At 44.0% G+C, this 13,067-nt stretch overlaps 1 protein-coding gene across 4 annotated transcripts in view; it reads right to left on the reverse strand.

The window, feature by feature from the left end:
• The window catches only part of USP49 (ubiquitin specific peptidase 49), a 93,881-nt gene that overhangs the window by 18,198 nt on the left and 62,616 nt on the right, over positions 1 to 13,067 (reverse strand). For all 4 annotated transcript variants that reach the window (XM_088479609.1, XM_088479610.1, XM_088479612.1 and 1 more), the window contains 2 exons: positions 10,628 to 10,832; positions 10,127 to 10,235 (listed from right to left, as the gene is read on the reverse strand). In XM_088479609.1, coding sequence (XP_088335735.1) covers positions 10,127 to 10,235; positions 10,628 to 10,832 — 314 coding nt within the window. The remainder of the gene's footprint in view (positions 1 to 10,126; positions 10,236 to 10,627; positions 10,833 to 13,067) is intronic.

A 13,067-nucleotide genomic window follows, 5' to 3' on the forward strand; every position in this document is an offset into this window, starting at 1 on the left:
AGCTTAGGACTGCATGAGCAGTCCCATTACAAAGGTGCGTCTGAATCCTGCCGCACCAAACAAACAACTGAAGGCCAGTGGCTAGGGGTGGGGTATATATGAAGGAGGACCCGAGGCATCCTGGGAGCTGAAAGCTTTAACTGTTTGGTGCCTGGATCTCTTCAACCACATTATCCCCATGGTATCCCGGTGGATCCCTATGGACCCTGAAGAAGAAAATAAAGATAAAGATACTTATCGGTCTGTTGGTCTCCACGGCTCCCAGAAGATGTAATTCTCCCTGCTGCTGCTTCCTGGGGGGTTACATAATCATACTTACACACACTCCGTTGCTACAGAAGATCAAATCTAGACGCTGTAGGAAGAAGACACCGCTTCGGTATGTGAGTAATTACTGACTAATTAAGCTAACTGAAAGTTTGCAATTGCTTAATTAGTCATTAGGTGGATGCTACATGGGTCCCAAGTAATTCCCGACCATTTTTCCTAAAAATATGGATTTTAGGAAAAATTGGTCGTTCTTTGGGGCTTCGAGAAAAACAACTCCCGCCGCTCAAAAAATTTAAAACACTGCACCTAACTGAACACTCCCCCCCCACCCCTCCCCCATTTTAATATGTGTATTTTAGTAAAAAAAAAATTCATTTTATGAATATAGCACTAGATAAGTACCAAGCTTTAATTAACACAGGTCTTATTAATAAGCAACTTGACAAACTACTGAACATGTGAAAGTTGGTGGCTGGTAGGTAAAGGAGACAGTGTGATGGGCAATTTTTCTGCACAGTATATATTAAGCTTCCTTAAAACAGTGAATTATAATTACCTGATAAAGCCTTTTTTTTTCAAAGTACTACATGACATGCCTTACATGTAAATCCCTTCTAAGTTAGGCACAGACAGGTAAATACTAACATTACCCAGACGGCATAGAACATGGCTCCTCCTCTTCCCTCATGTCTGAGTGGCTTCCCAAGTGGCCACTGAAAAATATAGCATCTAAAACATTTATGTGAAACAGTGTTTCTTTGCGGCCCATACTACTGTATTGCTTGGGTACATCCTATTGTAAATAATGGAAGAATTGCTTTAATGTCTACTTTTTTTGTTGTTGTTACTAACTTAGGCCAGTATTCAATTTGAGGCGAAAAGCCGTTTTGCGTGTTTTTGGCGGAAACTTTTTGCCGATGATGTCATTTTCGCCTGTTTTGGTTTTACACCGTATTCAATTTGGAAGACTTTTCGCCTAGGCGGAAAGTCAATGCAATGTAATAGGCAGAAAAGTTTCGCCTATGAATAGCAGGCGGAAAAAAGTGCAGAATTGGGGTTTTGGAGTGCAACATTGCGGGAACCCCCGTGCAGCCTTCAGACAGTCCCCCAAAGGTAAACTGTTTCAAATAAAAAAAAAAAAAAAAAACTTAACACCCCCAAAAAATCACTTTGAATTTGGGGGCGAAGAATAAAAATGTTGGGGGGGCAAGGTTAAAAACTAGTGAACTTGACTCTAGGGAGGGTCCCCAAGTATGGCGCAGGTGTTTTTTTCATTGCAGGGGCTTGCGGCAGGTGGATTTTTCAAGATTTTTTAAACTTCACTTTAGCAGCTTTTAAATATGCTGACCCCCATTTTCAAGTACCCCAAATTTGCTGGGTTAACTTATTTTCTGCAAAAAATACTCCTGAATACTATTCTGCACCACTTATACAAAAACGATATTTATCAGCTATTGAGCCCGTTTAAAAACAAATACCTTCAGCGAGCCAAATCGAGGGGTACCATAGGGAACCCCCATGTCAGAGCATCTTTTGGGGGGTGTCAGGCTGATTTCCCCAGATCTGACAGTACATTCTGCCTGTTCATGTTTCGCCGGGTCCCGTTTTCGCCTACTTTCAAATTGAATACGGCGATACTTTTCCGCCTGCAAAACAGGCGAAGTAGGCGGAAAGTCCGGGAGTCGAAAAACTATCGCAGGTCCGCTCAAATTGAATATGGCTATGAGTAAGCGATAGTGGAGACCATTCTTTTGGAACAGCTTGCCTACGGCTTAGCTATATTGCCATTCTCTTTACCTGCAATATAGAATGCTATAAAGGGACTGCAGGTTTCTTACCACCCAAAGTATTCATTTTGCTACTTCAATCATCATAAGCTCTGCTTCTGGTAACTCCATGGTCATTTATGATGGCCACCACTTTACTGTTGTTGGAGATCCCTCTGAGATGCTTCCACAGTAACCTCTGAACTGCTCTCATTTCCAGTACATTTATTTTGTATTTCCTTGCCTTTTCTTTTTGTGACTGCGTCCGATGTGCTATCTCTGCGAGGAGGTGAGATTCCCCAGCCTATAGCACTCAAATCTGTCACCAGTATTACAAATTCTGAATCTAAGAGACATTTCTTGTTCCCTTTATCTTGGGTTTTGTCAAAAGAGCAGAGCAGTTTTGGTGCTTCTTGTCAGGTTAATGTTGTGATCCAATAAAGCAGGTTTGTGATCCCACAGAGATAAACGTTCAAATTGAAGACTATGCATATTCCATCTTGCCCATGGACCTACTCATATAATAGAGAAACACATTCCCATCAGTTCAAGCACATGTGCTTTGAGGCACCGCTCATCCTAAAATGTTACCTTTTTCTGTATAGCATTTATTTGTACCCACAGATGTTATATTTGCTATACAGAAATGAACTGACACTTTGTCCTGTTCACAATCCAGCCATGTTTGCGAATTAAGGTTATTGTATATGACTATGATGCAAACCAGATATCGCCATATCTTGAACCCCTGCTTGCTTAAACTGCTCCACCAAAGGTATCCAGCACTTCTGTAAAGGCTCTTGGAGATGTTGCCAGCCTAAAAGGCAGACAGGTGCATTGGAAGTATTGTCTCATGACCCAGAAGGTGAGAAACATCCTGTGTTGAACTGAAACTGGAAAATGAAAGTAAATATCTTGAAATCTATGGATTTCCCAAGTCCATAGGGTCCACAGGGAAACCTTGGGGTATAGGTGGTGGATCAGGAATCCAGGCACCACGCAGTTAAAGCTTTAGCTCCCAGGATGCATCGGTCCATCCCCCTTATACCCTGCACCCGAGCCAGAGGCACCTCAGTTCATGACAAGCCAAAGGCCGGAGAGGAGAAGAGAGAAGACTGGTACACACAAGATTCACAATCTCATGGAGAAGGAGACGGGAAACCGACGAGCAGAAATATCGCCCATATGGAGCCAGGTGCGTCAGGGCGGGTGCCCTGTGGACCCTATGGTCTTTGAAGAAAGAGTTAACAAAAGGTAAGTTCTTACCATAACTCATTTTCTTCTTCAGGGTCCATAGGCTCCACAGGGAGATCTTGGGGATGTCCCAAAGCAGTCCTTTTAAGGGTGGGGACGCTCCAGCGCCCAAAGGAAGCATCCTGAGAGGCGAAGGTACCAAGAGCTTGGAACCTCAGAAAGGTATGGACAGAGGACCACGTGGCCGCCTTACAAAGCTGCTTAGCTGAGTCGCCATGGCGAACTGCCCATGAAGGACCCACAGAACAAGTAGAATGAGCACAACAGAAGCGGGTAAAGGAAGGCCTGCCTGTGTGTAAGCCTGTGAGATAGTCATGCGAAGCCATCTAGCCAATGTTTGTTTGTTGGCTGCCATCCCTTCCTGTGAAATCCATACAGCACAAATAAGGAATCTGATTTTCCAAAGGGAAATGGTACATATATCCTGAGGGCACGGACCACATCCAAGGATGCCTCACCTGCCAAGAGGTCTGGTAATTGAAAGGCCCGGAATACAATTTCCTCATTAATGTGGAAACTAGTAACAACATTTGGAAGAAACCCAGGGAGAGTTTTAAGTACTGCCCTGTCCTGGTGGGAAGTAGAAATGGGGAGCTACAGGAGAGCGCCCTTAAATCTGACACTCTTCTGGCTGACGTATAGCCAGAAGAAAGAGTCTTCGCTGTTAACCACTTGAATTCCACAGAATCCAGGGGTTCAAATGGAGGGCGGGAAGAACTACTTACAAATGTCAAGGAGCCACTGGAGGGACAAAGGAAGGTTGAATCCGGAGAACAGATACATGGTCCTAGGTCCAATCCAGTTTGAAGGAAGTAAATCCTAAACACCTTGTGATCGTGCTTCTATTACTACATCATTGGAAAAATGAATGCCACACTCTGTGGCAGATCTGAGCAGAGGCTGGCTTACGTGCTCCGAGCATAGTTTTGACTACAGCGCTAGAGAAACCTTTGGACCTCAGGAGGGATGTCTCAAGAGCCTAGTGTTCCCGCTAGGCTGTTTTAGCGGGGCGCGGCGCCCTGCCCTCCTTCTGGAGGGCAAAAAGCACCCTGCCCTCCAGAAGGAGGGCAAAAGGCGCCCTGCCCTCACAGCCTGCGGGTGGAGAAATGTGCGGTGACCCGGTCACCGCCGGAGAATAGACGCCGGGCGCATGCGCCCGGCATCTATTCTCCCTGTGAGCAGCGCTTGGGGGCTGCCCGGCGTGTCCGTAAGTGCCGGGCACGCCCCCAAGTATGACGAAAAAGGGGACATGTCTTATAGACATGCCCCCTTTATGGTCACGCCCCCTTTTGGGGTGCGCGCACAAAGTTGCCCTCTCCAGCTCCGGCGCCCTGCCTGCCGCCTGAGCTAGAGTGAACACTAAGAGCCACGACATCAAAGACTGATGACCCAGATACGGGTAAAGGAAAGGACCCTGAGACAACAGGTCCAGTCGTTGAGGCAGCAGGAACGGATTGTCGATGGAGAGACTCCAAAGATCTGAGTACCAATGACGTCTGGGCCAAGCTGGAGCCACCAGCAGGACAGTGCCTCAGTCTTGTTTGAACTTCCGAAGAACTCGAGGAAGAAGGGAGACTGGAGGGAGGAGGTACGCAAAATGGAAGGTCCACTTCACTGATAATGCAACTACAAAGGCATCTCTTGTTCTGGACCCATACACAGGCAGGTTGTGATTGTGTCGGTAGGCCATGAGGTCCACCTCTGGGAGACCCCATCTGTTCACTAGGAGTTGATACACCTCTTGGTGAAGCGACCATTCCCCGAGATGCACGTCGTGACCCACGGCCTATGTCAGAGTGCAGGACACCTCTGTCATTGCTGCCTGACTTAGAGTACCTCCTTGATGGTTGATGTAAGCCACTGTTGTGGCATTGTTGGACTGAACCTGTACAGGTTTTCCGTGAAGTATGAGCTCGGCCAGGTTGAGGGCCCTGTAGACAGCTCGAAGTTGCAATATGTTGATTGGCAGGGTTGATTTGACCGTTGTCCAACGGTCCTAAAAGGAGTGCGGACGGGTGGTTACTGTGCTCTAGCCCCAGAGAGTGGCGTCCGTTGTTAGGATTACCCAGTCCAAGATCCAAAAGTGGCGACCCTTGGTTAGATGAGATGTCTGTAGCCACCAAGATAGAGACAGACGCACCTCTGGAGAGAACACCACCATCTGAGCTTTGATCCGATGGGGTAACCCGTTCAACCTGGAAATGATCAACCTTTGCAAAGACCTGGAATGGAATGGAGCATATTCCACCATGTCGAAGGTGGACACCATGGATCCCAGAACCTGCATTGCTGAGTGGATCGACCCTTTGGCGACTGTGGAGACATCTGCGCACTTGTAGTTGAAGTGTGGAGATCTTGTCTGATGTCAGAAAGATTCTCTGATCTTGAGAATCCAGCAGGGCTCCCAAATGAAATCATTCTCTGTGAGGGATTCAGAGAGGACTTTTTCCAGTTGATTAACAATCCGTGCTTGTGCAGGAAAGCAATGGTTAACTGCAAATGGCGGTGAAGCACTTTTGGGGATCCTGCTAGGAGCAGGAGGTCGTCCAGATATGTTAACAGTCGGACACCCTGACCACATAGGTGGGCCGCAATAATTTTGGTAAACACCTGTGGAGCTGTGGATAGTTCAAAGGGCAGAGCCTGAAATTGGAAGTGTTGCTGTATAGCAAACTAGAGATATCGCTGAAGTGAAGGCGCTATAGGTACCTGTTGGTGCGCGTCCTGAATATCCAGAGATTTCATGAAGTCCCCAGGCTCCATTGCTATGATGATGGAGCGTAGAGTTTCCATCCTGAACCTGGGTACCCTGAGGAATTTGTTCAAGGATTTGAGGTTGAGGATAGGCCGATAAGACCCTTTCAGCTTCTGAACTAGAAAGAGAGAGTAGTATAATAACCAGCCCCTCGCTGAGATAGTGGGACTGGCACAATTCCCCCTGCTTGCAGCAAGGAGTGTATTTTAAGACCTGAAGGAGGGCCTGTGTAGAAAAGCTGGTGGGCAGGCAGTCTGAGAAATGAGAGGGCGTACCCGTGAGAAACCACTTCTCTTACCCAAGCATCCGTGGTGGTTTGACACCAGCACTGGGCGAACTGAAGAAGTCAGCCTCCCACTCTGGGATATCCCAGAGGGAGGCCAGTCCCATCAGGCTGCGGGTTTATCCTCGGGTTTGGAAGCAGGGCGTCTGGTATTCCAGGTCTGCTTGGTCCTGGATTTGGCGGCCCTAGTGTAAGCCGACTGCCTAAGAAAGGACTAACCTTTAGGCTTTCCCTGCGGACGGAAGGACTTAAATGATGTAGTCCAAGGCCTAGTAGAAGTAGTTGCTGAAGGCAGAATGCAGTTTTTGATGCTGCCAACGTGGTTACAAACTTGACAAGGTCTGGGCCAAACAAGATTTCCCCATTGTAGGGTAACCCTTCTAGGCCTTTCTTGGAATCCACATCTGCCTTCCATGAGCGTAGCCACAGGGTACGGCGGGCAGACACAGCCGTGACTGAGACTCTGGAGGTTAGGAGACTGGCATCCAATGTCGCTTCTTCACTATAAGCTGCGTCTTGAATGTGAGCAACAAAAGACATCTGATCCCTAGAAGCATCTTAGGGAAAAGAGTCTTCAAGCGCGTCAGCCCAGCTCTCTATAGCTTTAGCCACCCATGCAATAGCCAATGTTGGACAGGCAACATCCCCTGAAAGAGAATACATTGATTTCAGGCAAGCTTCCATTTTCCTATCCGTAGGATCCTTCAAGGAAGTAACTGTAGGAATAGGCAACGTAGCGCTTTTAATTAAACGTGTAACACGTGAAACCACCGCAGGCTGTGTTTCCCATTTTGCACAATGAGCCACAGGAAAAGGGTAACATGAGGTCAGACGTTTTTTGTGGTTGATACCTCTTACCAGGCGATTGCCAGGCTGCAGCCATGTGTTCAGCTAGTTGATCCGATAGAGGGAATTCTGCTGAAGCCACTTTGTCATTTAAACAGAGGATGCTTGGATTTAGGGGCTAGCTCTTAATCTTCTATTAATAAGATGGATCTGACAGCTCGTACCAAGGCAGGAATATTAATTTTTGACCGACTTTCATCTTCCTCCAGAGGGGAATCAGGGTTAGAGAGATCAGCATCTACTGCCTCCTCAGATGATAATTCAGAATCTGAGAGTTGCGTGGACTGTGACAATAACACAGGACGTTTAGAGGGCTTACTGGGTAAGGGCTTCTCACCTTTGAAAGGCATTAGATGTAGCCATTAGACTCTGCACAGAGTTAGAGAGTACGTCTACCCCTAGTGGGGGTACAAGAGGTACCTGTATCGCCTGAACCTGTTGTGGCCACCCCAAAGGGGGAATTACGGCCTGCTGTGATAACCCCATAGGGGGAATGACAGCCAGAACCGCCAAGCGGTCCGCAATAGTGGCCAGAACTCCCAGGGGGACTCTTTTGTACAGGCGCTGGGTTGTCTGATGGGCCTGTGGAGTATAACACTTACTACATAACCCATCTTGTATCAAATCCTCCTCACTTAAGCCTGCAGAACATAATTTGCATGATAGCAGTATGGGTGCAGATGCCTGTTTGTCACTCTTGCCTTTGACATAGCTGCAGATTAATATGGCACACAATACGGCACTGGGTATAATGCAACCACCGTGTATGTAGGATACCTGTAGAAATGTAATATATTGGTCCTGTCTTATGCTTGGGTAAGCTGCAGGAGCATGCAGCCCAAATATGAAACAATGCAACGACCAACTGTATGTGACAAACCTCACAAATACTTAGTTCTATATATGTGGGGTACAGGAAAACCGCTGAATACACCTGTATGTTAGAGCAAAGTAGTAGAAAAAAAAAGGGAAAGATGTATGCTGACAGTAGAATAGAAAACAGACAGGCAGCGCTAGCATTAGTCACATACAATGCAGAAATAACATAACTGCAAACTGGCACTACAGTCAACTATACAGACTCAGTGTCTGGTAGGCTATAGCGCTACATACACAGACCCCAAGCAGAGGTATGCAGGGAGACCGTACCCTTCATATCCCTGAGAGAGTTGTGGCTGTGCCTCAAGAAAATGGCCGCCGGAGAACTCAGAGGGGGCGTGGTCTGAGGAAGAGAGCAGCTAAGGGAAGCGAGAACTCTCTGGAATGGCGCCCTGAGCTGAGGGGAGGGGCCGCTGTAACGGGGAAGCTGACCTCCCCTCGCCGATTTTTTACCCACCGGGACGCTGGTTCCAGCACCATGTGTACCCTGGTGGTCTAGTAGATCATGGTGGCTGGAGCCTGCCTGAGACCGGAGGTATGACTACCCGCCTTACCTGTCCCCTTAGTGTCCGGCTGCAGTCTGGGTCCTCCTATAGGGCCTTGGCTAGCACTGACCCCGGGATGCCCGCCACGCTCCCCAGATCTGTACTGGAATCGCGGCAGCACAGACGTCTTTATGGGCAGTCTGCTGCTGCACGCTCTAAGGTAATAAAAGTAAAATAAAATCATAAAATAAAAAGCCTTAGGGCTGCTTAAGCAGCCCCCTGCATTAATGGTGACCGACTCCGGCCGGGCACCAATAAACAAGAGAGAGGGAGAGGGACAGGGCTAAAGTGTTAGGTGTCCTAGTGGGCAGTAAGGAGTAGATGAAAGTATAAATAAGGAGAAGCACATTAGGGAAGAGAGCCCTGCTCGTGAGAGCTTACATTCTAAAGGGGAGGGGCAGACAAACAGGTGTGACACAGATGGGGTAGACAGGGAGAAGGAGCATGTAGCAGTGGCTTAGGATGAGAGCTGGAAGGCTTTTATGAAGTAGTGAGTCTTGAGAGCCTGTTTGAAGATTTGTAGAGAGGTGGGGAGTCCGATGGGGAGAGAGAGAGTTCCAGAGGTATAGAGCAGCACAGGCAAAATCTTGGGAGACGGGAGTGGGAGGAAGTAATCAGTTGGCAGGAGAAGCGGCGTGCATTTGTTGAGCGAAGAAGGCGGACGGGAGTGTGAAAGGAGATGAGGTCAGAGATGTAAATGTGAGAGGATTGGGTGAGGGCTTTGTAAGTAAGTGTAAGAACCTTGATTTGGGTTCTGAAGAGGAGCCCACAGTCTTATTTATTGTAGTTTATTTATATAGTGTCCCCATATTATGCAGTGCTTATGTAGTCTAAATTATCACATAAAACACTAGGATCCATTTGGTCTACTGCCAATTAACCTGCCAGTAGGTTTTTGGATTGTGGGAGGGAACAAATCACCCAGAGGGAACCCACACAATCAAGATTAAGAAAAAACATACAAACGCCACACTGTGATTTAGTATGAATCCAACTCCAAGAGAACCTATGCTTAGCACCACACCAGGATTGGGCTAACCAGTTTAGTTTAAAGATGCTCTTCTCACAACTGCTATCTTGCCGACCCTGGGAGATACAATACAGGCAGCAAAGATGGTAATCATATTTGTCAAAGGTCAACAACAATACTCATTAGAGAAACTCCCTAGAATATCTAGACTGCAGATAATAGTTTATTAAATTCTATTTTCCTTGTAAAGAAACTGCAAATCAGAAAATTTAATTATTTCCATGCAACAACGAAAGATTATGGGAAAACAAAAAACATTAGCGAATAGATCCTTTTCCCACAATACATATTCTGAATTACTATGGGCAATTATATATGGAAGACCTGAAAGTCTCAATAAAAGATCTCGAAGTGATTTCACAATCATATCCCAAGATGAGTATTGTAGGTCATTACTAATTAGACATACTGTACATTATTACTGTGTATCACATTGGATATTAAACTGCTTACGTTGAATGTTTCAGAAAAGCACTAAAGAATAGCAACACAACTCACCTGAACCGCTTAAGATGCAGCCGCAGGACCTGAGGTAGTCTGAATATCATAAGCTGTTTCTTGGCCTCACTGAGCACAAGGGGCTTTGGGGATGACTTCCGCCGCCGGCCTTCGCAATAGAGAAAAAGGCCTCAAAGGTTATCATTAATTCTGTACAGTTAGTCAGAGAACCACATGTATAGTAATACTCAAGGACATTTATATTTTTTGAACATTAACTATTTATTGAGTGCAAATGATTGTTGCAAAGATGGAAAAAGTTTTGATTTTGGTCTTAAAGTGTAAGCATTGAGGCATTAAATCATCAGATAGTCTGGAAGGTGTGCTTGTGACTTCCATGGAGTCACTCTGCCTTGGACTTCAAGGAAAACATTATATGAAATTAATAACCAATTTAAATATTTTCTACTAGCAAATTCAAATTAATAGGGAAATTCAAATTTATACTGAATATGATCATAATGCTAGTCCCAACTAGGATGAAGGTTAAAACCAACTCACTGTTACATTGATCACAAGCGTAGATTCTTCCTTCCAAGGCTTCAGTCTCTGTAAATTTGGCCAACATTTCGGTAAGAGTGCACTCTGTAGTGGTGACTGGAGTAACTCCCTTTTCTAAGCAATGATAACGCTCTGGGAACTCTAGAGACAGGTCCCAGAAAGGTTCCACTGTGTCAGACTTATAACTGCAAGTCAAACATGTAACCTATGAGAAGAAACATTATTATTAACTACAATCACTAGTGTGATTGATTAATATTTAATTGATCAAAAAAAAAAATAAGCATAGATGACATATAGTAAGTTAATTTACTAACCAATTTGGTGCTTGTAAACAAAAAGACAGTTGAGTCATTCCATGTCAAATGTTCCAATGCGTATTGGGGCAGGGACTGATGTGAATAGCCAGATATTCTCTGTACAGCGCTGCGGAATATGTGTGCGCTATATAAATAACTGGTAATAAATAATAATTACCTTACGTGAATTTATACTTATCATGCTAACTGATTAGCCATGATTTTTCACAGGTGCAGACTCTCTGTACAGTTTTCCACAAAAATAAGTTTTCATCACCTCCTTAGTACGTAAAAAGTTGTGCAAAAACCCTATTATTTTGGTTAAACATTTCAGGACTTAGATCAGAATCATTGGAACACCCTCAATGACTAATTAGGCAAAAATATTTTTTAGTTTAATTTGGCAAAAAAATATATTTTTGTGGTGAAAAAGTACAAAGTGCAAGGAAATTTGTAAACTGATGTGACAGATATATGGGGGTGCTATATGAGTGGGACAGGTTTCTAAGATTGCAGGTGGGTTTTAGAGGCGTATTTTGAAGGCATTTTTTAATTTTTTTAAGTCTTTTAATGACACAAATATATACTGTAAGTATTTTATGTACCCCCCATTTAAAAAGAAAAATTATTTTTGCAAAAAAACACTTGCTTTCTATCATTATTTCACAGTTTTAGAAGCATGCATGCAACAGCCATTTGAAACATTTTAAGAATCCAAAATACTTTTATGGCCACCAATACACTTTTATATTGTCATCCTATAACAGTTTGGCTTTTTCTGAGGTACAGGCAGATTTTTCCATTTTTACCTATACATATCGCGGCAAAAGAAAAATTCTAACACGAATGCCGCATCATGACTTTTGCAATAGGCTTGCTCGAAAAGCATGGACGTGCAAAGCCGTGTAAAGCAGTAAAAACCTACAAAGGGTGCGAAAACTTAACGTGTGCTAAATTATCACATTATCATGGCTAATTGAATTCTCCCCATTACTTTATAAGAGAGTGTCCCAAAAAGACTCTCTTATGTAGTTTTTGAGGTATCAAACTACACACATTTTGGAATTTATGAGCAAAACAAAACCTAATTTTCTCAGGCCTGGGTTAAGATACTTAAAACAAAAAACAACCAGCTTTACGGTTATATACGACATCACTATATTTAACCACTTGGCTAATTTTTTCCTTAATGATCAAATTATGTAATTAAAAGCTATTTAAACCTGATTATAATTTAACAAAGTGCAAAATCAAGTCTTGAGGAAACAAAAAAAAGTTTTAGCATTTGGGAAGGGGGGACGACGACACAGGGCAGCAGGGACGGAGCGATGACAGAGTGGGTCCAATATACTTGTTAAATTGAAAACAGATGCCAAGTACATTTAACCATATATTAGCTAGACCTAGGTTTACATTACACTGGACATCACTTAAATTAGTAACCCATCCTAAAAGACAACTGCAGTTTAATTCCTTCAGATGTCCTATAGGTGAGATTGCACCACATCTTACCAGTAGCTCCAGGGCCTGCTGAGTGCATGTTGGATATTTTTCCTATTACCTGCATTACCCATTTATCCTTAGTAATTAAACAATTGATGTCTGATTTGTGTCATCAAAATGGAAATGGAGTATTAATTATGTATGGTTAAATACAAAATAGTTTAAACCTTATAGACTCCATCTGGTTTTTCATGTCTGTACTATGTTACCTTTGCCCTACCTATCCTGCTAGTTGTTTTTATTCTAGATAAATTGAGAATCGATTGTGCAATACATAACATTTTAATGGACACAATTAAATGTTTCCATTCATATTTCTCTTTGCATTCACATTATTATCTGGTCTGAATTGCTGATAGCAATAGCAAGTGTTTTATCCTTGAAGTTTCAGTTTATAATTCATTTGTTGAGAAGAACACTATCCAATAGAAATTGGTATAATGCTAAAGGGTAAAAAGACGGAGCTGACAATTCCGAAAACAATAAAAGATCAATATAAAATTTAACACACACACACACAGCAGATAAAATAAGTATTGAACACAACATTTTTCTCAGTAAATATATTTGTAATGGGGCTATTGTAATGAAATTTCCAACAAATGTCAGCAACAACCCATGCAATCCACACATGCAAA

Source organism: Taudactylus pleione, unplaced genomic scaffold (assembly GCF_031769625.1).
Source record: "Taudactylus pleione unplaced genomic scaffold, aTauple2 ptg000242l, whole genome shotgun sequence".
Lineage (NCBI taxonomy): Eukaryota > Metazoa > Chordata > Amphibia > Anura > Myobatrachidae > Taudactylus > Taudactylus pleione.